Source organism: Pipistrellus kuhlii, unplaced genomic scaffold, assembly GCF_014108245.1.
Source record: "Pipistrellus kuhlii isolate mPipKuh1 unplaced genomic scaffold, mPipKuh1.p scaffold_m20_p_10, whole genome shotgun sequence".
NCBI classification, from domain to species: Eukaryota; Metazoa; Chordata; class Mammalia; order Chiroptera; family Vespertilionidae; genus Pipistrellus; species Pipistrellus kuhlii.
In genome coordinates, this window is record NW_023425405.1 from 4,157,108 (window position 1) to 4,182,213 (window position 25,106).

Consider the following 25,106-nt stretch of genomic DNA (forward strand, 5'->3'; position numbering starts at 1 on the left):
AATTAAGTTTTAAAACACATCATTTTTATCTTCTTCCTTACGGAGCCTCAAATACCTCTAAGCAATGGTGGTTGCATATAAAGGCACATGTGCACACTCCTCAGGGCAGTGTTCCTGCAGAAATCCGGTAACATCCCGTGTCGTAACATACAACAGATGAAGCTTTTCTATTCTTTACACACTGGCATCAGGATACCATTTTAGGTATATGGGCATTACATTATTATGTATGTAATATTCAGTCCTTATAAGTGAATCTTAATTCAATTATTTTAATAAATATTAAAACTACATATCAAAGAATTTCTCAACATTTAAAAAAAATTCTTTGTAATAAACAAAGCAGTTCATACAAATGAAACTAGAACTGCTAATTAAAAGCTGAGCATTATATCTTCAGAATTTATTTGGTTCCATAAATAATGTATTGCTGTTACCCTATTAGACTGCAGTGACATATAGAATTCATATGGTCATGAAATTAAATATTTATCTAAACTTTGTGATATTTTCCTATTGATACTCATTTTCTCTTCTTACAAAAGTATTTTTACTTCATACTTACAAGAAGGCTCTTCTCTGGTACATTTTACCTTGTGTATTTTCTTAAAAACAAACCAAAAAAAACAAGCCCACAAAAATTAAATCAGTACTTATCAGAAATGGATGACAAACAAAAACTGTAGACACCAAGGTATGAAACCTTGACTGCAAAGCAAACACAAACGCAATAGGAAAGCACTGTGCTGTGGCCTCCATGGAACAGGAGGGAATGTGGCACACACTCTTCCTCCCTCCCTCCAGCCCTCTTTCCCTCCTTTCCTCCCTTTTTCTTCCTCCCTTCCCCTCACTCCCTTCCTCCCTTCCCCTCACTCCCTTTCTTCCTTTCCTTCCTTCCTTCCTTTATCCCTCCCTCTCTCCCTCCCCCCCTTCCTCCTTCCCTCCCTCCCTTATCTCTCTCTTTCTCTCCTCCTCTTTTCCCTTCCTCTCTGTATTTCCCTCTAACTCATCCAAGGATTCTTGGTGGTTATTGGTATCCCTTTAAGAATATCAACAGGTATCTAATAAATGATTTGTTATACTTTGGGGATTTGTTTTCATTTTTTCCATACAATTCTAGCCTTGGGGGACAATTTTAATATAATTATATTTTAACTTCTTTATATAGAAATATTCAACTATGGATATAATTTCCTGGGAAACTCTGTTTTTAATAAAAAGCTATCCATAAGATAAAATATTTTATTCAAAATTGTTTTCAACTTTTAGACTACTGAAGAGTCTTATAGTTCTATCTCTGTTACACAAATCTGCAGGAAAATATACATTAATTTCCTTATTTTGTTAGAGGTTTGCAGTACATTTAAAAAGATTTACAAAGAAAAATGCTCTATAAATACCAAGTATTGTTAAAGTTTAAATAAATCTTTTGTCCGCACTATCATTTCCAATTTTCTCTAGCACAGACAAACTTAAGTTATTGTAATAAGTCCTTCTATAAGCATAGAAAAAATAAAACCTTACCATGATCATTTATTCCTCATTTGAGATTCTCAACAATGATAAAAATGACAACAGTTACTTGACTTTTTAAGTGATGCTGAAGCAATGACAGAACAGATCTGCGGTCATACAGTTACTGTAACGAGGTCATTCAGCTCCGCAGTGCCATGTGCACACATCAGTGAGGTGAGCATCTGACAGACATGCCGTGACAAGGGGCAGACAACAGGTGCCATGCAGAAGGAAGACTGGAGACCAGCTCCTGGCATCAGCTTCAGGGTGTGGAGAAGGTTAATGCTATAGCTCAGATCAATCTAGTTTTCTGATGTAGCCTGTAAGCCATTCGTAGCCAGGGAATAACTTTTAAAATGTATGCTCAAATAAGAAAAAAACAAACTGAGCCAAATTAAATAAAATGTATCAAAATTAAAAAAAAAATATTTCCAAGGGTATGGAAACTCAGCTGCCTGGGGTGATTTCTGGTATAGACTTCTATTCATTTGACAATTAAATGTGTTTACCTGAAAAGTTCATGAGGAACAAGAAAAACTAATTTCCTTATAGCTAAAAAATATTATTTAAAAATTTAGCATTTGACCATAGAAACTGCTGATAGGATTAGAGTAATTTATAATATATTCATTGAAGTGGTATCTTTTGTCACTGTAATCTCCTCGGTGCTTTATTAATCAGAATTCTTTCTCACGGACATAAGCCAACCCAGAAACACAGAATTTTTTATTTGAAAGATCGTGGGATCGAGTGCTTCTCCACGAAGGGAGTGGTACTGAACTGTTGGTTGAAAGTTTAACAGGCAAGTTTAACAAATCTCTTTGGAACTACTATTACTTTTTGGTTCAATGCTTTCATTTTTAGATGGAAAAACTAATGGTTCCGAGTAAGCGTGCTCTTTAAGGCGATACGCAGAAAGGGACTAGCCCTGCCTTCTTACACTCAGTGTCCCGTCACCCCTGAAATGAGCCCACATCTGCCATGCTGTCCCAGGCCCTGCCCTCGCCAACCACAGTGCCTTGGTGGCTGCTTAGGAGATCCACACCCTCCGATGAGCTTCTGCTCTGCAGAGGCAGGGCCTCACCAGGCACTGATGGGTTAAGAAGCAGGATGGAGGCCGCTCTGGTGCTTCCCAGTTGCAATGAGCAGGGTGGCAAAAATAGGAGCCATCTATGTTAATTGGAAAATGCCACACCCATGGGGCAGCTATGCACCCCCACTGCGTAACATTAACTTTTCCATTCCCTGAACACACTGCTGGATCAGTAAACACTGGCTGAATGACTACCTCCACAGCCTCCGTTTCGACTCATAAACCACATCTTCTAATCAAAGGAAATAGAAACCTGTGATCCCACCAAAGGTAAAACTGCAGTTCTGAAAATATTTTGGGCAAATTACAGAATCAGAGAACAGAATTTAAGGGAACCATTTTCATGCATTTTCAGTGGCTGCTATTTCTTTAGTTCCAGTATTTATTCTCTAAGTCTCTAGACACAAGCCAAGGGCATTTTTTAGATGGATCCTTTATCTAATCTAAAATTCCATTGTATCTTATGCAGGTCATTCTGGTGAATATACAGGGTTGGGGAAGAGTAGTTCTGAAGTTATTTTCATGGAAATGCAATAATCAATAAATAATACAAGAATAAACCCTATTTTACATACTCACAAGTGTAAACCTTGTATCATGGGCTAGGAATTCTGTCTTTAGAGGTTAATTTATAATCCTCCACCACGGATCCTGGCTTTAAAGCTTATCTACTGAGACCAAAGGCCTTTTGCAGCTGAACTCGGAAACACAGCCATGACAAAAACAGCCATAGGCAAAGAAAGCATCAAGGTACAAAGTAAAGATAGCTTTGTATTTAAAAAAACAAAAACAAAAACCACCTGACAAACTTTATATCTCCTAGGAAGTGTTTTCTGTCTCACAGTCTGTGCGTTTATGTCAGTAACACTCCACTGTCGGAATGTTTTTAGAACTTCTGTTTTGTGACTACCTTACAATCATGCAGCATGATTCTCCTGAATGGCAGCAAGAATCCCTCCTCTGAGGGCGAGTTTAACTTGTGAGAAACAGCCAACATCCTACCCAGCTCTGTAATACCATTTTGGATAAAATATATATCTAAATATATATGCCATAAAGACATCACCAAGTAATACTTAAGTCAAGAAAATTTTCAAAAATGCTTTTAGCAATGATATCACGGAAGCAGTAACAGCATCTCTATTTTTTCATCACTCATGCTGCACTAAGCTCTGTAAGGTGCTCCTCACACGTTATGTTAAATCCTCCTAATAGCCACCCTCCCACATTAGCAGCATAAGTTCCATTAAGAAAACTTGCTCAGTTCAAGAAAACGCACCCCAAACATACAACTGTAAATGGCAAAGCCCAGATTCCAACACAAACCTGACTAATATCTAAGTCCCTGCTGCTTCCAATTTTGCCCCCGAACATAATTCTGAAACTTAATTTCAAAAAGACAGTTTGTAATTGCATAGTGATGTACTGTTCATTCCTTGATTATTTCCACTCTTCTCCCTGAATTTTAAATAAAACGCCACTCAAATCTTCCTTAGCTCTCGAAGTTTCCTCTCATTAGCTAACCATTAAGATCCTGAGATAGGCAAGACTTCTCCGAAGTTTCAACTGAACTGTGAAGCATAACAGTATCTTAGATGCTCATTTAAAACGAATCCACTCCATGTCCATAAAAACACAGTGCTTCCTCTGGAACTATAAAACAAAAGGGAAAAAAATCCAGATCTTTATCGACCTCTTTGTTCAAGAGTCCCATCTTCTGTGACTTCATAGCGCATGTCTGCAGCGGACACCTTCCCTAGCACAGGTCACATGCTGACCACATGTGCTCACATGCTGGCAGAAGATAGCTCTGAATAAGAGTCAATGACATTATAAACAAACTACTCTTAATTCAGAGGCTGAAACACATACACACTCAGTTTTTGAGGTCAAAAACAGTTAAATCCAAGCTTATGTTAAAATTTAGAACCTACCAGTCACAGAAAAATCTAATCAATGTGATAATCCAAGTGGGACAGTAGTGCTAATAACTACTTGAAGGGACTGCGTGTATGTCATCCCAGAAGCGGCACCCTGCCTGGTGACGACCCACTGATCTTAAAGTCTGTGAGACCAACTTAATAAGAAGGGACAGTCTTTCTTCCCACAGAAATGCTTTCATCTCTCTAAATGTATGGTATCCTTCTGCTCCAAACCACTACTTTCAGGTTACTAAGAAAAAAAGGAGAGAAAGAAAAAAGGAAATAAAGAAAGCACTTATCATAACAACACTGCAAGATGAATCACCATACCCTGGAGTCATTTAAAAAAAAAAAAGAGGAAAGAAATATATATATATTAAAAAATATATATCATATTAAAAAAAAGTTCCATGGCAATGTGAAAGAAATTGAGGCAAGTAAGAGGGCAGGCCACATTCTTAAAAAGGGTGTAACATGCCAATCCCTTTACCTGATGCTGGTACCAGGAGGCTGTCTGGGGCCCCTGTTCTACGGGATGAGGCACTAACAGGGTTGATGGGGGAGCAAAAGGCAGTGGCGGTGGGGATGACAGGGGGATGCTCTGCACATGCAGGCTGGCTCAGTCCTGGGGGTTCTGCAGGCCAGGCACCCACCTGAGACGTGGCCAGAGCTGTCGGAGCCACAGTTAAATCTATGGACGGTTTGGGTGGCAGCTGGGGAGAGGAGGACTTCGGGAGAGCCTCCTCGTGTATGACCCTGCTCCCTTGCGGCAAACTGGAAGGAGGCGAAGCCACAGTTTTGGTGTCCGCTTTGGCCCCGGCACCACCGGAGGCCCTGCTGCCATCCATGACAACCTTGAGTTGGGGGTGGGGTGGGGAAGGAGCCTGGGAGAGCCCTGGCTTTTTCGGAGGGATAGGAGGAGGGTTTCCTCTGTCCACTCGGGCTGCCCCGGGGGTCTTTAAGCCGGTCCGACCCACAGGAGGATGGGTGCCCACATCCCCGCCCGGGGGCGCTCCGGGCCTGGGGGGTGCTCCCGCCGGAGGGCCTGTAAACCTTGACAGAGCCTGGGTCACAGTGTTCCGAGCCAGCTGCTTGGCCACGAGGTTTTCACGACTCGTAGGAGAGACATCTCTCGACGGAGGGCTCTGGGTAGTATTGCCATTTTGGTCCGGGTCATTGGCATTGCCCTGGAACCTAAATCTGGCTGCCTGGACGCGCGGGTTCAGGCTCGGGTGCAGGGCCGCGTTGGCACACGGGGAGTGCAGACTGGGAGCCTGCGAACAGCTCTGGGGAGCGGAGCCTGGTGTCTGCGGGGTGGGAGGGGCAGCGTTACTGGGAAGCGGGGGTGTGCTGCTTGTTACATCTGGTGTGGAACCAGTGCTGGGTCCGTTCTCCTCAATTCTGTTTGCACTCGGAGATGAGACAGTGGGCAGAGCGGAGCCCATCAAGTCACCTTGGGAAGCCTGCCTGTCCACACCCGGTCTGACCGAGGTGGCATTGCTGCACACACTTCCTTTGGCGTTGGCAGAAACGCGGGGGCTCCCCGTGGGAGGCTTTCCAGGCACAGCCAGCGACAACTTCTTTGCGTGGTCAGCGCCTTCCATCGGCAGGTCTGTCTGGCAGGCAACCGAGCGTGTCACAGGTCCCTCTGTTCCCACAGATACAGAGTCCCAATGCCTATCTTTCGCCTTCCGGGGGAGAGAGAGGCTCGGTTTGCTGTCAGTTCCCCTTTTCAGCTGCTCAATCATCTTCTTCATCTTGTCTATCTCCTCTTTGAGGTCAGCGGTGTGTGCTTCTTCTCGGTGCAGCTTGGCACGCAGCTGCTCCCGCTCCGTGTCAAACTCGGAGAGCTGCTTCTCCATCTGGGCTTCCATTTCCGTGCTTCTTCGTTTCTCGGCGGAGAGCTCCTCTTCCAGCGCGCCGGTCTTCTTCTTCTCCTCGTCCAGCCGGGCCGTGACCTCTTCTAGCTTCTGGGCCTCCTCGATGACTTTGCCCGAGAGCTGCTTGCACTCCTTGACCAGCATCAGGACCACGTGCTTGTTCTTGCCGCGCTCTTCCTCCAGGCGGGAGGCCAGGCTCTTGTGCTCCTGCTCCAGGGCTTGCAGCTGAAGCTTTTCCATCTCCAGCTGAAAGACAATCACAGGGCAGCTCTGTTAATGCGCAGAAAATTCTTTTAGCCAGAGAAGTGCTTCTTGTGAGATTTTCCTTACAGTGACATGATTTGGGTTAGCTAAAATGCCACATTTCCAGCGTGTATTGTGTTATGAAAAATAATATTTTAGACTCATGAAAATGAGAAAATAGATGTAACTACTTTTATGAAAAACATCTAAGTTACACCAAGAGAGAATGTTCTTAATCTACTCAAGTTAACTATAGAAGAGTAATCTCATCTTTCAATTCACAGCACAGAATACATTCTATTTTTGTAAAATCAGAACTCTGTAAGGGAACTACTGTTGTTTTTTTTTTGTTTTTTTTTTGAGGTTTAATGCCTTAAAATTACTAACTAATCTTTGAGGTACAGGATAATAAAAAGTTCCAGTAAATAAATACTAAGCTCTTCCATTTGCCAATTGTATTAGATAGCATTTTTTTTTTTAACTTCGAGGTTTCTGTGATGGGTTGCTATAGAAATCACATCAAATTATATATGAAAGTTCTTTGAAAACTACAAAGAGCTAAATAAATATCTTATTAGAATTATAATCAATGTCAGTGAACCAAAAGCCTGACCCTATTTCCTATATCAGCCTCACTTGCTTACTTAGCTCCCACTCCATTGGCTTCCTTTGAGTTTCTCGAACACTCATAAATGTGGTCTTGTCTCAGGGTCTGTGACTTTGCCATTCTCTCTGCCTAGAAGGTCAATGCACACCTTCCTGTGGGGCTCCTGCACTAGGCAGCGACTGAAGGGGGAGAATGGCTCACTGCCCAGCGAGGGCACTGGCATGTTATTTACTTACTTTGGATATTTCCTGCTTTGAAGAAGTTAAGTAACATTGCAATGGGTCCTATAAATAGGTGAAATAGGTGATCAGGAATACACATAATTCTCCAAGAATAATTAGAGACTACTGTTTATTCATACACACACTATTCTACTGTATAAAATCTGTAGGTGACTTTATAAGTAGATTAGGTAAGATTTGGAGAACAATAGTACTGTCCTTATATTTACAGGCATATTTTAGTCATCATAAAAACATTTATAGTTAAAGCTATGGTATCACATTTAACTTTTCTAAATACTTCAAATAATAGGTTGCTAGGGAAGGCATATGGAAAATTAGTTTAAAATATATTTTTTATTAGCACCCTCCCCCCATTCTTATAACAATGTAGAAAAAAGCAGAAACTATGTCAGTTTTCAGCTTATATTTAAAATTAGAGGCCCAGTGCATGAAATTTGTGCACTGGGGGAGGGGGGGGAGGAGTTGGTGTCCCTCAGCCTAGCCTGCACCCTCTCCAATTTGGGACCCCTCGAGGGATGTCCAACTGCCAGTTTAGGCCCCATCCTACACCTGAACCGGCAGTCGGACATCCCTCTTACAATCCAGGACTACTGGCTCCCAACAGCTCGCCTGCCTGCCTGATCACCCCCTAACCACTTCCCTGCCAACCTAGTCACCCCAACTGCCCTCCACTGCTAGCCTGGTTGCCCCTAACTGCCCTCCCTTCCTTGCCTGGTCACCCCAACTGCCGTCCCCTGCAGGCCTGGTTGCTTCCAATTACCCACCTCTGCAGGCCTGGTCTCCCCAACTGCCCTCCCCTGCAGGCCTGGTCACTTCCAACTGCCCACTTCTGCAGGCCTGGTCCCCCTCCAACTGCCCTCCCCTGCTGACCTGGTTGCCCTCAACTGCCCTCGCCTGCAGGCCATACATATTCTGAAATGACATAATATTGTACATAGAAAACCCTAAAGACCCACCAAAAACTGCTAGATTTTATAAATGAATTCAGCAGTGTAGCAGGATACAAAATTAACACCCAGAACTCAATGGCATTTTTATACACTGATAATGATCTCTTAGAAAGAAAAACTAAAAAACAATCCCATTTACCATTGTAAAAAAAAAAAATTAATATACTTAGGAATAAACTTAACCAATGAGGTAAAAACCTATATAGAAAACTACAGTATGTAAAAGGAGAGATTTAAGAAGACACAAACAAGTGGAAGAATATACCATGTTAATCCAGTGGTTGGTATTTATGCTATTTCCAGATCTTAATTCAGTTGATTTGAATATTAGCCTTTTATTATATAGGATATGTATAACCCACAGACAGACAATAGCAGGGAAGGCCTGTGGAGGGGGTGGTAGAGGGGTAGACAGAGTCCATTGGGAGGAAGGGCTGGAATGGGAGCATCTGTAATACTTTCAACAATAAAGGTAAAATTTTAAAAAATGTAATAGATGTTCTGATCTCAAAGTTCTTAGTTATGTGACTTTGGTATGTTCTGCCTCTAAAGATCAGTTATCTGCACAAAGAGGAATAATCCTATATAATAAAAGTCTAATATGCAAATCGACCCAACGGCAGAATGCACCGGCAGCGGAAGGGAAAGCATGGGGCAGTGGTGGCAGGAGGGAAAGCATGGATGGTGGTGTGTGTGTGTGTGTGTGTATGAGTGTGTGCATGTTTGTGTATATGGATAAACTTGGATCTAGAGAATTGACCATATTTAACATATCGATGTGTGTGTTTTTTAAAGTTAGACAGCAGTTGTAATTCAACAATTACAAGGTACATCAAGAGAAGGTTCCACTACTAATAATGGTGAAATAACTTTTATTAGACTATCTCTCCTGCAGATAATAATTATGAGTCTTTGAAAAAAATATAAAATATAAAACCTAACAATCTGAAGGCTCTGGAGAGTAACAAATGTAGTAGAAATGAGAGGAGTATATCTTCCTATTAGAAAGGGGTCAACAGCATTATAAGAGATTTGCCCTGATGTAGCTTTTCAAGCGAGGGCAATTCTCTGTCCTGGCAGTACTGGCAGCAGGAGCTCAAGCACAGAGCACCCCTTATATTGTGCTGAGAAGGCAGAGGATGAACCTGGGATGCCACAATGAGCCCACCAGCACCTCTGATCCTTATATTACACATTCATCAGGGAGACTCCACACTGAATGACAGGTGGGTGCTGAATGGGTGAGAGAACTCAGCAAATGTTTTAGCCATTGCCAACTGCAAGGACAGAGTATAGAGTATGAATCTAACCAGACGAATGGCTTACTGAAAAAATAAAATACATTCTTTAGAACATAACAGAATCTAGGGTCTCTGTACCATAATGTCTACTTATACAATAAAAAATTACAAGACAGGCAAAGAATTTTTTTTTAAAGTGATCCATTGTCAAAAAAATGTACTCAAATATAAACTGTGTCCAAGATGATCCGTATTGGCATTAGCAGACAAGAACCCTAAAGCAGCCATTGGCAAAGAAAATATGGTCACAATGATAGAACAGAAGGGGAATCGTGGCATAGAACTAGAAACTAAAAAAATTTTTTAAAAAATCAAATGAGAATCTAGAACTAAGAAAGCATAATAAATAAAATAAAAAATGTTGCTTAGCTGGCATGCCTCAGTGGTTGAGCATCCATCTATGAATCAGGAGGTCACGGTTGGATTCCCGGTCAGGGCACAAGCCCAAAGTTTAGGGTTTGGTCCCCAGTGTGGGGCATGTAGGAGGCAGCCTATCAATGATTCTCTCTCATCATTGATATTTCTGTATCTCTCTCACTCTCCCTTCCTCTCTGAAATAAGTAAAAACTTTAAACAATAAAAATAAAATAAAAATACAAAGAAAAAAAAGTTCATTGAATGGGCTTACATAGCAGACTTGAGAGAGTAGAATTATAAAGGACAGTAAGTTTGAAAATAGAGCAAAAGAAAATATCCTACTTGAGAGGGAACACAAGACACGTCTCCAGCTCCCTCTTAACACTCACTGCAATGTGTCTGTGAAGTCAAATACATGTTGAAATGTAACAATGACTCATACAAAAAAAAAAAAAAAAAAAAGACTCAGGAATGAGCTAAAAACCACCACTCATTTACAAAATGTCCTAAATACTCTTTCTAAAAGTGTTATTTTAGATGGATCTCTACCATGCTGTCCTTGAATGAAAGTCTAGGGAGCAATTTAAAATTAAATTATATGCTACAAACCATTATGTAATGAAGTAGAGAGCACTGAACACTAGTGGCAGTACAGTACAATTGCCTATAATAGGAAGACAAAGCATGTGAAAGAAATGAAAACAACCTGATTATTCTTTTCTGGCTCAACTGTCATTTCTTAGGTTGTCGAGCACCTGAAACTGCTCCGGCAAGGAGAATTCTCCACCTTGTTCTCCCCACAGCAGTGAAATACGTCCCATGTCTGGGAGCTTTCCTAGTCTTCCTTGCAGCTGAGGAGAGGGTGTGGAGCTTGAGTTTGACCTGTTCTTAGGCTTCCAGTGGGAAATGAGGGATGCGAAGAGGCAGGCCAGGGAGGCATCCCTCCATACCCAGAGCAGTGATGGCAGTGGTGCTGTCTGGAGTCAGCAGTATCCAGCTCCCGTTGAGCAAAAACATCACTCGCTTCAGACCGGGTAATGCTGGCTGGTGAGAGCTGGTCCCCAACCAGGCTTTACCATAATGTAAAACAACCAATGAACACTTTTTCTGCTTAACTCAATCAATATTGGCTCCATTTGCTCACAACTAAAACCCTTCCTGATACATCTACTGCCATGCAACGGACTTCATTTTGCTGAGCTGCCACCGAGAAGCAGCTATACCCAATAGAGCTACTTTTAGATTTTTTCACTGGTGGAAAAAATATCACTCCCTTCAGAATTCCCGAGTTATTATCTTGGCTTCTTACTTTCAAAGGCTCTGCTTAAGTTATAAAGTCCCTCCTATGTTAGGGTTAGAAATTATACTTTCTAAGTGTGAGCAAAATGACTGAAAACAAATTAGGATAGAAACTCTTTTAACAGATGATGTACAAGATAAGTACTAAAAAACCCCAAATATCATTCTAACCTACCTAGGTTACAGACTCTCAACGCAGAGTAGATTACTGGAGGCAAAGTCCCCCATGCAGATTACTCATTAGCTTATTCAAAACGGCTTTAAGCGCTCAGTCTGTCACCCAAATTTATCCCTGCCCAAATTTTCCTGGCACGCAAATGACTAGCTAACCCTCCTATTAGGAGTCTCTGCAGGAACCAATGCTTGAGTGAGCAAGCAGCCACCTCCTCTCCTCAGGAGAGGCCAAGCAGAGCGGCCGTCAGGCCAAATGTGTTAGAATCCCCCACGAGCTGTGTCTGGCGTCTGGTCATAAACACTTGAGTTGTAGATAATAGGGCCTTTGCTTCCCCTGGTTTTCTCTCTGACAGTAACTTAAGGAACTGGACGGATTGAAAGGAATGGATTTGTCTTACTGATTTTAGATTTCTAAAGCTGCAAGGGTACTGAAAATGTCTGGTTAAAATACTTTCAGGCCCTGGCTAGGTGGCTCAGTTAAGAGCATCATCCAATACGCTAAGGTGGTGCATTTGATTCTGGTCAGGGCACATACAAGAATCAACCAATGAATGCATAAATAAGTAGAGCAACAAATCAATTTCTCTCTGTCTCTCTGTCTCTCTCTCTCTTCCTTGTAGAGGGCCTCCTGGGAAGGCATATGGACATTCTTTAAATTGTCAGCTGAGTCTGAGGCACTGGCAGTGTCCGCGTTACACCCTCCCCAAGAAGGTGGGGGGTATGGTCAGTTCTGACTTACCTTTGTCCAGGTGTCAGCAGGGGTGGGTCTAGATATGTAAATCCATTAATGCTAAGGCCTATTAAGAATGCAAATAAGCTCCTTTGACCCTATAAAATAAACCTGCTGCATGGCTCAGGTGCTTTCTGCTTCTCCATCAGAGGAAATGGCGCCCACCTAGCTCCCAGCTTGATGAATCTATTTCTGCCTCTTGGTCTCTTTCTTTCTTTAATTTCTTAATCCCCAGCTCCTCCACTCAGGAACCTGGTTGTTTCCTTTTCTGTGATGGAGATGGACGCGGAAAAGACAGAAACTCCTCCCGCACTATCACTCTTTCAATTCAATATATAAAAATTAAAATTAAAAAAAACTTTCAAAACTAAAGGTGGCAGGTAGTTTTGTTGCTAAAAAGATGACTTGTTTTCTGACCTCATCACTTGATATGATATTTTCTTTGCAAGATTCAGGATACGAGTAGAAACTGTAACTCTTTTTACATGTACAATCTACCAGGACAGAATATCCTCTAAGGACAGAAGATAGTGCTGCCTGTCAAAGCAACCCTTCAGTGAGACTACACAGCCAATGAATCAGCCATAAAGAACTACTGTATCCCCGTTATATGGGAGCGACCGATCGCTGGCTCATTTCATATTAGTCTGTCAGGACTCGCAGGACAGAAACAATTTCCTTTCACTACCAGCCAGGTTGGAAATGATCCAGCCATTCAGAAACAAACAGGATGTAAGCTGATTTAAAAAAATAAGCTAGATAATAAAATCATTGATTGATCTCCAAATAAGTTTCTTCCTCATTTTCTACAAGAGAAATGACAAAATGCAAAACTGAAGTAAAATTTAGGAGAGCATGTATTTTGTATATTAAGTGAAAAACTACAATGAAAACAAAATATTTTCTCAACTTCTGATAACAGCAGAAAACCCAGAAAAACTTTATTATGAAATAGCTCATTTGACATGTTAAGAACATAACGAAAATGTGTATTATTCAAGAAATACAAATGAGCTTCAGTGACATCAGCTAAAATACATTAACTCTTGCTTGTGTGGTGTGTGGGAATTTTTGACCATTTTCGGAGGCCTCAGTGGTTGTCTGCTGGGCTTTGTGGAGGGTTTGGAATGTCTTAAGTAAAACTGTTTGATTCCACCTCACGTGCATGGAAAGCCTTCAATTCTTTCTTCTTCACTAATTTACCCAGGGCTTTATTTTCTTACCACTTGACATTCTGATGAAAGTGTTTGCTTTTACTCAATGCCCACTCCAGAACACTGGCATGCATATGTTAATGCAAAGATATAACTACAGAGAAAAGACATACACATCAATGACAGTGTCATAGATATTTACAATATGGCACATTCAGGGTGATTATCAAGCAGGTGTTACCTGGAAGCGATAACAAGTTCTCTGAAAAGGACAAATAGAAACATTTTAATTTATGCTTTAATGATGGTTGAAAGAAATACATTGCTCTTACTTCTAATTATTATACTAGGCATCATTAGCTTCTACAATTCCCTCACTCTCTTTTCTAAAGGGAATTCGGAGCTTGTCTGTGTACTGGAAGGACAAAATTTAAACTTCTATTTCTGCATGGCTGATGATGGTAAGCTTCTAGCACTCAGGACTCTGAAGCATCCACTCATGCACAATAAGTACGTGTGTGCTGGTGGGGGAGGCCGGGGGGGGGGGGGGGAAGCTGGTTTAAATGAAACACGTGAGTGAGCGGGAGCCTGGCGGTCTGCAGCACACACAGCTATCAGACCCCGGCGGCGAGCCTGAGACTGACCAGGACTGCACCATGACGCGCAGGGAGATTGTACGCAGACTTTCCTTCTACTTCTCCTCATGCTGGTTTCACTTTCCAAAGAAATAATTTAAGCGATTTTTAATTTTAAAGAAATATCTGGGACAGAAGCTGGATACAGTAAGTTGGGGATGCCACATATGATCAGATCCCTGGTTGCATTACTGGATCATCTCCCTAGCAGTTAAGCATGTCTTGTAGCCATAGAAAAGAGAAACTCAAAGAAGAAGAGTTACTATTTTATCAGACATCCTTTCTGGTTTAGTGTTTTGTGTTTGTTTATTTTGAGTGACAAGAGTTACTATTTTATCAGACATCCTTTCTGGTTTAGTGTTTTGTGTTTGTTTGTTTGTTTGTTTGTTTTGAGTGACATTTCAAAAAAACTCGTCAGAATTTTGCATTTCTAAGTACTTATTCCAGCTCCTCTTGAAAATACAATATTTAAGAACAAAGGATAACCTGAGAGGTCGTTTCTGCCCTCTACACTGTGTTGTGGGATCAATACCTTCTTTTGTCTGCTCTCGGCAGCAGCCAGCTGCGCGGACATCCTTTCCTGCATTTTCCTGCAGTGGCCCATGACCGCCTCCAGGATGGACAGGGGGTTGGTACAGACCGGCTTCTTCTCTTTGTCGCCAGCGCCTGCCTCGTAGTCCCTCTGCAGCGCCAGGAACGGGTCATTTAAGTTAAACCTTCCATAGCGTTCCTGGACAAACACCTCTTTCCGGCGAGCCTAAAACAAAAGCAGAGGAATGCGCTGAAGAAAGGAATGGAAAGGTAAGAGATGGGTAAGAAGGTTTTGCGATTGCTTTTCCAAATGGTATTCACAACGGTTCTGAGTAGTGGCTGAAGTGTGATGGCAGGCGGGGAGCAAGATGGGAGGGGAATGTGTCCCCAACCCCTGACAGCCTGGCATGCCACTGTATCTATAATACCTTTACATTGGCTTTTAAATGACAAACGATACAAATATATATTTCCCATGACATTCACTTCTTCAAGGAACTGAATTTTAGGGGCAGCCTTCCCTAATTTAAAATAAAATCAGAAAGATCAACAGTTAAAATAAGCTTTAGCAAAAGTTCAAAATTAAAATGATCTCTACGTTCATATAAATTATACTTCACATAGTACTTACCAAGTCAAAAATATAAATCTCTTACAAGTTTTGTATAGCCAGAAAGAATTGATAAGGATATTTGACAAAGAAGAAATTATGTCATGAAATTTTTAAAATAAAAAATCTATTCACATTTTGTAAACCCTGAACAACTACAAAAAACCTCCAGAGCCAGGCTGGTGTGGCTCAGTGGTTGAGCACTGACCTATGAAACGAGGTCACCAGGACAATTCCTGGTCAGGGCACATGCCCACATTTCAGGTTTGATCTGCAGTAGGAAGCCTGCAGAAGGCAACCAATCGATGTTTCTCTCTCTATCCCTCTTCCTTCCTTTCTCTCTAAAAAAAAAAAAATCAATGAAAACATATTTTTAAAAATAAAAATAAGAAGACTCTAGAAAATTTAAGAAGATGTAAATATCTTGCTCTGACCAGGTACCTCAGTTCATTGAGCATCCCGACATGCCACGGTTACAGGCTTGCTCTCTGGCCAGGGCACGTTTAAGAAGTAACCAATGAATTCATAAATAACTGGGAAAACAAATCATTATTTCTCTCTGTTTCTATCTGTCTCTTTTTCCTTCTCTTTTTCTCTTTCCCTTCCTCTCTTTCTCTCAAATCAATTCTAAAAAGTACATAAAAAAAAAAGATGTAAATATCTCATCATGGAAGGGCATTAAAATATAGTTCATAGAATCCCAGGAAAGAATGCAACCTCATTTTACTCTGTCAGTCTATCAGCGTCAAAGTTAATTGCACATCCACATGGCACTAAATGCAATTCTAGATAATTAGCCTACAACAGTCTTTACATAAAATTGGAAACAGCAGTAGAAATATATTGAGAGCTAGCCGCATTTTCCCAACGCAGGTCATTTAGAAGAGCCGCTAGAAAAACATCATTCTATGTCACTGCTGGCGGAAAATGAAATTACTTTATTATAAAGCAAGCTTAATGTCCAAAATGTTAAGCGTGTTTTCTGAAGATACATTACCTACATTTCCTCACGTTGGAAGCAACCACTTTGAACTAAACTTTTCCATTTTCAGACCCCGGTCAGAGAGCCAACAACTAGGCAAACACAGGTGCAAATGACCTTGTTTTTTCCTATTACCAAATCTCATCAGTCAGGAGATGTTACTTACAAGAAGTCCAATTTCATCATCAAATCTAAGCTAGCTTTCAGAGCATCATTTGAAACTTAGAAGTTAACATGGTTTATGAATCAAAAAACATTTGATATTTCTAGATTCTTATGTAATCAATACACCAAATAAGTATCACTTCAGAGATGCCATTTCAAACGCAATTTTATTTTGTCTTTCCACTTGTTTCTTAATTTGTATTAATGCAAGTAACTCAGCCCTCAGCTCTGGATGAAATCCTGAGAAAGCCCCATGGTTTTCCTAACTACTTTTTATCAAATACAAGTTTTAAAAAAACACACACATATTTTATTGATTTTTCAGAGAGGAAGAGAGAGGGATAGAGTTAGAAACATCGCTGAGAGAGAAACATCGATCAGCTGCCTCTTGCACACCCCCTACTGGGGGACATGCCCGCAACCAAGGTACATGCCCTTGACCGGAATCAAACCTGGGACCTTTCAGTCTGCAGGCCGATGTTCTATCCACTGAGCCAAACCGGTTTCGGCTCAAATACAAGTCTTATAGTCACTTTAAGACACAAAACAGTCTCCTTTTGGGTATTAGGATACCCAGCTTAGTGCTATACCAGCTTCCCTTCCTCAGGCTGGGCTCTGCAGCAGGTTGAATGTGCACCACTCGGGAAGGGAGAGTTTATGAAAACTGCTCTCTTTTGATCCAAATCTTCTTGCTCTTAGCTCTCTCTGGGTTGAGACTGGAGGTGGACGGTGAAGATGGAGGTGAGAGGAGCAGGAATACTCCACCTGACTGGGTCACTAGCCTTACCAGGGAGGGTGGTGCACGGTTAAAGACCGCTCTTTTCCACAGAGCGCTCGGTAACGTCAGAGGACCACGCCTTCTCCCAAGGCTGAGATCCCTTCATCCAAAGTTTCCTAACGTAGGTCATACATGTAGGACAGGAAACATAACCTGTGGGATCCGGTAAAAAATTAAAACACAAAGCTGTTTGTTTAAAAAATGAAGAATTTCAAGATGGTGATGGCACACCATTCAACCACCCAAACATGTAACCCTTTGCCATGACATATGTTGCACACCCATGAAGTTAGCCTTGCACACGCTCCTTATGTGTAACATCTAGAAAACAGTATTAGTGGGCTGAGGTCTTCATGTTCTCTAATAACCAATTCTAGTGACTCGATGTCTCTCTATCAAATAGGACCTGAATCAATCTCATTTACACTCTTTGACGTCCATGGCCCAACAGAGTCTAGCAGGGGTCCTCAAACTTTTTAAAGTGGGGGCCAGATCACGGTCCCTCAGAGAGCTGGAGGGACCGGACTATATGAACTACTAATTCCTACTGTAACACCTCGGCTGCGCTCACTGCCCAAAAAACCTGGCGGGCCGGATCAGACTCCTCTGCGGGCCGCATGTGGGATCCGGTAAAAAATTAAAACACAAAGCTGTTTGTTTAAAAAATGAAGAATTTCAAGATGGTGATGGCCGTAGTTTGAAGACGCCTGGTCTATAGGAAGCACTCATGAATCTTCATCTAAACAAAATCTGGCAGCTCAAGATGACCATTTCCACAGGATTCCTGCTTTTCATCTCCACTCCTATTCAGCCTCCCAAGGCCTTCAGGAAAAACTCAAGTCATTAATGTGTGTCCTTGAAGCCCTTTTCTCTCAACTTGAAATGAAGGGAGAAGCAACTGGATGGAGCAGGACTCGGCACAGTTCTCTCCAAAGAAAAGCTCTTTCAGAAGAGCCTTTCTCTTTAATCTCCAACAACTAGATTCTTTTATTCCTCAACTGAGGCCCAGTGCACAAAATACTGCACTGGTAGGGTCCCTAGTGGCTGGCAGCAGCTGGTCAGGCCCCCCCTCCCCCTCACTGCCTGCGCCAGCAAGGACCTCCCTACTCCCAGTAGAGGGGACAGTTTGCATACTACACTTTTATTATATAGGATGTGGGCAAAACTGGATTTCAAATTTTCTTCTGGAAATTTTGTAACTTTGTCCTCACTTTAGTATCATTATGGGTCCCCTGCTGAAACTTATATTTTAACAACCAATTATAATTACTTGATGTCTACTCACACATCCAACCTATTGTATTAACACATTCAATCCACTTCTTAATCACACAGGCTCTTCTTAAATCTGAGCAAACTTTTGGTAAGTAGGTTAAATCACGGACCTATTTCCAGTTTAAATAAATTTATAGTCAGAAAATATTTAATACTTTTTTTTAACCAATGTGAAACAGTTGTGTTATGTTTTGTTGGGTTTGGTTTTAACTTTAGCTGATAGTCGCAATGTGGCATTGTCAAATGTGGGCACATTTTTTTTTTTCTGCTGGAAATGTTGAATTGTGTTCAGGATCATCAACACAAACTGTCAATGATTTTCTTTGCAAATATAGATTGATATTTAACTTTTACTACAAAGTGCAAGATACACATAATTGGCTCTTTTAAGAGTAGAAGTAATGGCTCTGTATTTGCTGCCATTCAGTTCAAATTATTTTCCGAGTTCCTTGTGATTTTGTGTTTGACACATGAATTACAGAGAAATGATTTTCAAAAATTTCCAGATATTTAGAGTTTTCCTAAATAGCTTATTGTTATTGATTTCTCATTTAATTCTGTTGAGGTCACTGAATACATTATACAGTGACAAAAGTCAATTATTTAAGGTGATTGATAATGTTATTTATATTTTGTTTTTACTATCAACTACTAGTTGTTTATGAACAACTGATGGAGGTATTAAATTTGTGCTTATGAAATTGTCTATTTCTCCCTTCAATTCTATTTCATACATTTTTAGGTTTTGTTACTATTCACAAAGCAATTACATCTTTGTGATGAGTTCTCCTTTTTATATCTATAATATGGGGTCTGTTTTCTATCTGTTTCATTTATGTTTCTATTCATAATTCACTAGTACAAATACTTTGTGTTATTAAATGCTACCAACCGGTAGGACAAACCTCCTTCACGTTATCAGTTCCAAAATTTTCTTTGCTAAGTTGCCAGCTCATTCTTTAAGATAAAATTTCAATTCATTTTATTAACTTCTAAAAGTAAGCAATTACAATAACTATGACTGCAATTATGTATAAATTAGATACACATTGGGAGAAAGAAGATATTGCCATATTGGGAGATAATAATTTTTAATTAGAATTTGCTTTTATATCTTATAAAGGTTTGATATTTTCAAACCTGTTAGCATAAATTTAAGAATAAAAGGATCCTTTTTATGTATCCTTGGCAACATCCTCACTTTCCCAATCATCTGTGTACAGTTCATATTTTATTAAAGTTAGTAGAGCAGTGGTTCCCAGTCCTGCCTGCTCATCAGCGATCACACTCAGCTCTGACCAACACTCAATTGCTAAATCTATCAAGAGTTAGATGCCCTAACCACTTAGATGCCCCAGCCAAGAATAAGAATGAATAACCAATTTCTTGCTCCTCTTTGCATTTTTATACCATTATTTATTTTTATGCTAATTTCTAAGTGGGTAAGTCTTTAGATCATTTATTTTCAAGTCGCTTTTGGATGGAAATATTTTATACCTTTGTCAATCTGAGGATGATTTTTCTTTCTTATATGAACGCCACATTGGGTGAAAACATTATGAGGTGGTCTCCTTCCATAGAAATGTGTATTGTTCAGTCACCTGTGTCTGGCATTTCACATAGTGCACAGGAGCAAGGAAGTCTGAGGCCAGGCAGACTTTTCTGGCCTTCAAGTAAGCCTTGTGCTTTCCCGCCTGATTAAATCAATTCATTTTCTACCCTTAAAATTAATACATAACATTTAAGGTTATTCCTAGTGCTGGCTGGTATTAATCTAAAGGTTCTGCTACATTTTGTTTGCAGCATCCATCATTCCATCTGTTCTAGTCTCTTTCAAAAACATCAATTTCTCTCCTAGTGGATCTCCATTTTCTCGTGTATACACACATACACACACACACACACACTAGTGGCCTAGTGCATGAAATTCATACACATTAAAATGGAATTAAGCAGAGGAAATATTTTAATATTACTATTTGCCCTTTCTCTATAATAGAAGTGTCAGAGATGATGTCTACGGCCATACCACCCTGAACGCGCCCGATCTCGTCTGATCTCGGAAGCTAAGCAGGGTCGGGCCTGGTTAGTACTTGGATGGGAGAAGTGTCAGAGATGAAAGAAAATTAGTAAAATATATGACAGGGAGCTCCTGTCAGAATCTGAGGCACACCACGGGACCCAGAGTCAAGTCGCCGCCCACCCGCATGCACTTTGAAATCGCATGGGACCTAGCCCAGTGCCAGGGCAGGGGGCACGGCCTGAGGTCCCCCACCCCAGCCAGGCACCACTCAGCCTCAAGTCCATTTGCATATTAGCCTTTTATTATTAGGATCTTATTTTCTACTCTATCACTTTATGCCAGAAGCCAACTCCAGCATGTCAGCAGGGCTGAATCATCTGGAGATGGCTGAGGGCATTTCCCCGAACCTGAAAAGGATGCATAAACTGCTTGCTGCTAGACAGTAAGGGCATTTCAGCCTACATGTTATTGCCTCCTCCTGGCCAAACACCTGAACAGCCAGAGGTAATTTCACCAATCTGACAATGGATTTGTGTACTACTGGCCATTGAAATGTAGATCTACTCTGCCTTAGGGCAATTTGGGTGAATAAAAAGCAAGGGGTCCTGAGACAAGGAGAACTTGGTTTCTTTGGCTAAGCTTCTCTGGTTCCCCATAATGCCTTCCAAAGTTATATTTCATCTCTGGGCTCTTATTTAATTTACACACAGAAGCTTCTCCAGATTCCTGAACCCTTCTAAATGCTGGATCAAGAACCCGGCAACTTTATTCCTTTCCTTTGGGTTCTGGGAGATCTTAATTTTGTTATGGATTCAATTGTTTAATGGTGTTGATTTTTCACTGTTACTTTAATATATGCTTTGATTCTCCTAGTCCTTTAAATTCTTACAATAACCCTATTAGGTAGGTAATCTAACGTATAGAGAAGGAAACTGAAGCATTGGGAGGGCAAGGGTTTGACCCAGGTTGTACAGCTAGACGTGGTGGACCTAGGAGGCACTCCAGCACTCTGCCCCTAAGATCTTGTCCCCTTCTCTGCTTTCTTTCCTCAGCTTTGCACAGTCCTCTCTCTTCATCACGATATGGCTTACCCACCACTCAGTCACTTCAAAGTCTGTTTCCTTCAATTTTAAAACACAAAGCAGATGCTATCTAAAAATTACTTTCTAAAATGTACTTGTTTCTCATAATTTTGTCAGATGTAGGCTGTTTCCTTGCATCTTAAGTGTTATGTCATTTTCCTTTTTCTAGGGTGCAAAATGTTTCAGATGCCTTTTTTTATTTATTATTATTTTTCTTTCTGTTTATTCCATCTTTGAACCAATCCACATCTGGTGTTTACCCATAAGCAGGGCAGGTAGAGAGTCTCCTCAAATATATTTAACTTTTCAGCTGGTTGCCATTAACATGCTTCTCTAACAAAGGGATTCAGCGGGCAGACTGATGCCAGTTTACATGGCTGTGTTCCTTTCGAGGAAGTTAGAGCCACAGTCCCTGCAAAGGATTTGAATATAGACTCTGCCACTTCCAAATTATGTAAATTTAGGCTGAGTACTGTATTCTCCTGGGTCTTCACTGGTTCCATGAGGATAACAACTACCTAATCCAAGGTTTTCTTGTTCCTGTTGTTCTGAGAGATTAAAGAAATAATGCATGTAAGGCACTGGGCTGTGCCTGGACAACCATGATAGCTATCATTTCCACAATGATGGCTCTCTTTCTAGCTTGTCTTCACTATTTTTATATCCTTTAGAGTATCTCGCAGAAATGGGAAGTTGGGGATCAGATGTCAGTGCCAAAATCTCCATATTATTTAGAGCTTCCAGAAGTCTGTCAAGCCTATAGTGTGCTGGGAGATGATTTTCAGGTGTGTGCTCTTCTGTCTCTCCTACTGCATCATATCCCTTAAGGGAGAAGGCTGTGCTTCTAAGGTCCATTATTCTAGAGCCCTCTCTGTGGATGCAGGAGGCCAAGCACTGTGGGTGCACGCATGAATCGCTACACAAGAGAAGATTCAACATGCCTATCGGTGGAAATGAACTCTTTATCATCCCACAGTTACAGAAACACGTGTGAATATGACACTCCATGGGTAAAGAAAATATAATTTTTTTTTTAATTAGAGTAAAAAAGCAAAGACATAGAACAAAATAATGCAGAATCCTATTTCAACACCACCCTTTAATACATAAAGTCAGCTCTAATGTAAATCAAATGGCGTGTTCTAAAGCACCACATGTAGAGAGAGAAGATACTGTTATACCATTAACTTCAGAACCTTTGCCATTAATAATGGGTGTAATGTGGAGCTTTTGGGGTGAATTTTCAGGATTTATTCTATTGGTTGCTCTAACATAAATGTACTTCATTTGCTGAAGTTCTAAGTCATAGGCTTCTTGCTAAGTTTTCTAAAGCTTCTAGATACTGAGTAAATTGGTAGACTTTTCCAACAAAATAAGTAACCCCATCAAAAACATATCAGATTTTGTGACATTCTAGTGAAGCAGCAAAATAACAGCTCCTGGTAAAAAGATGACTTAGATCATGTGACAAAAAAAACTTGTTTCTAATGGTTAAAAAGAGTAGAATTTTACTTGCTCATCGATTTGTAAAGTAAATGTTGAGATAAGAGGCTTTTGTTGAGTGGTCGCACATTGTACAGAGAAGTGGTGACCACTCTGGGAGGCCTGTGCCAAGCACACTCAGAGGCATTCTGCAGGCACCCTCCACAGGCGCTGGGCCGAATCCTGTTCTAACAATCCCCAGACAGTTCTCCCCGACCTGCATGTTATTCACATCATCATGACTGCACAGAACTACCTTCTTATTTGGCTTTAATCACCTAGGACTTTTAAATCATAACAAGAAAGAAAAAACAGCATGAAACATCTTTCCTAAAAATGAATATGTAAATGATTGTCCAAACAGCCAACCAAATACACCTCAAAAAAAAAATAAAAAATGCCAGGTAGCTTCCTTGAAATGTTTCAATATTTCAGGAATAATGTAGTTAGCTAATATGATCATTCAGAAATATCTACTTATTTGTGACTGGAGAAGAAATGTGTGAACAGTTTTAACATAAGTATCCCCACACGCTAATGAAAAAGAAACAAAGAAGTAAAGGCAGCCTCTTGTCCAGTGGGGATAATATAACAGATTATTTGTGGGGGCAGAGGTTGTAATGAAAAAATTTTAAATATGCTCCCTTTAATAGCAGCAGGAAACGTTAAGTTCTCTTTAATTAAAATTGTAAGTTCCCAGGACACAGAGAGGATTATGGAGACAGTTTGGCTCTTGTGGCTGTGCCCTCCCCCAAACCCTCCCACCCCCTCCAACCTCGGACACAAGAACTGCTGAGCATCTGGAAAACATAGAGAGGTCTCACCGCTCTCACCTTCCACCAGCTGAAATGATTTACTTGCTATCACCAGCAATCAAGAGGAAAGGAATGCCAATGGTTTGAGAGCAGTCCCGATTCAAACCCTGCCAGCAATTTTTACCGCCATTCAATGCTCCCCAGTTCTTGAATGCCTCTACCTGTGCTAGCCCCGCAGCTCACCAGAAAATGGCTGCAGTCGCTAAGAGATTCCTACCCAGAACACAGGGCATCCCTGGGAAGAGACACAGTCCCTGGAGGGTAACTTCATCCTATGCTTGCCATAAAGATGCGTGCCCCTGGGACAGGTTGCAGATGTGTGAAATGGGGGAGGGGAAGGGGAGGATGGGGAGGTTGGAAGCTCCTAAGCTATTCTTAAGTCAGAGGCACAGGGACCTGTAAGGCAAAAGGTGAGAGATGATCTTTTTCAAGGAACATACAGATCTCAACAAGTGTAGTTAGCAGGAACAGGGTAAGAAGCTATTTCAGATCATGCAAATTTGTCTTCCTTTATTGTATTTGATGCCAGGGCAGCTGTGAAAATGCTTTGTAAGCCATCCGCTGTGGTGCACAGGTTAGCTGGTATTATTAATATAAAACTGGTCATTTATCAAGGCCTGTTTGTGTTGGTTCACGTCAGTAAAAATGCTCAACTACTTGTGTTTCTGCTAGACTTCCTTTTTACATTTCATCATTTATTCAGGAGAGGTCCACACATGGGCCATTTCTCATCAACCAGCTGCCTTGTCTTCTCTATTCTGCTGGGCATTTGTGAGCAGAATGGGAAGGGAGTGCTTAACCAGCCTGTAATAGAGGACACATCACAGAACCTGTAAACATGTGTCATGCATTACGAAACGGTGAAAAGGGGCGCATTCTCCAAAGGAGTTCAGGCCCAGATGAATGGTAATCATTTCCTGAGTCTCCACCATGATGTATGGCTGGCTGTGATCCATTTCTGAAGAGTAAGCCTGAACTATACTTTTAAATCTAACCTTGTAAGAATCCCAACTTCTACTGGTCCAAGCAATGCCACCCACTTTCCCGCTAAAACTCCGTGGCCTCAGGCCAAAGGACACGGCTCTCCTGTGTGGGCAGCCCCTGAGCGCTCCCTGGAATTGGCCGCAGGAAGGAGATCAGCGCCCTGCCATCTCCGCCCCCGCTCTGCCTGCGCAGCTCCTGGAGGCATCTGCTTCTGTCCTCTCACATCTTCAGTCTCCTGTTAATCTTCCTGGAGAACACAAGGGCAGTAGAAGAA

At 41.2% G+C, this 25,106-nt stretch overlaps 1 protein-coding gene across 1 annotated transcript in view; it reads right to left on the reverse strand.

The window, feature by feature from the left end:
- CTTNBP2 (cortactin binding protein 2) overlaps positions 1-25,106 on the reverse strand; it is a 145,707-nt gene that overhangs the window by 59,999 nt on the left and 60,602 nt on the right. The window contains 2 exon segments of the mRNA XM_045578665.1: positions 5,021-6,656; positions 14,638-14,862. Of these exon segments, the coding sequence (XP_045434621.1) occupies positions 5,021-6,656; positions 14,638-14,862 (1,861 nt within the window).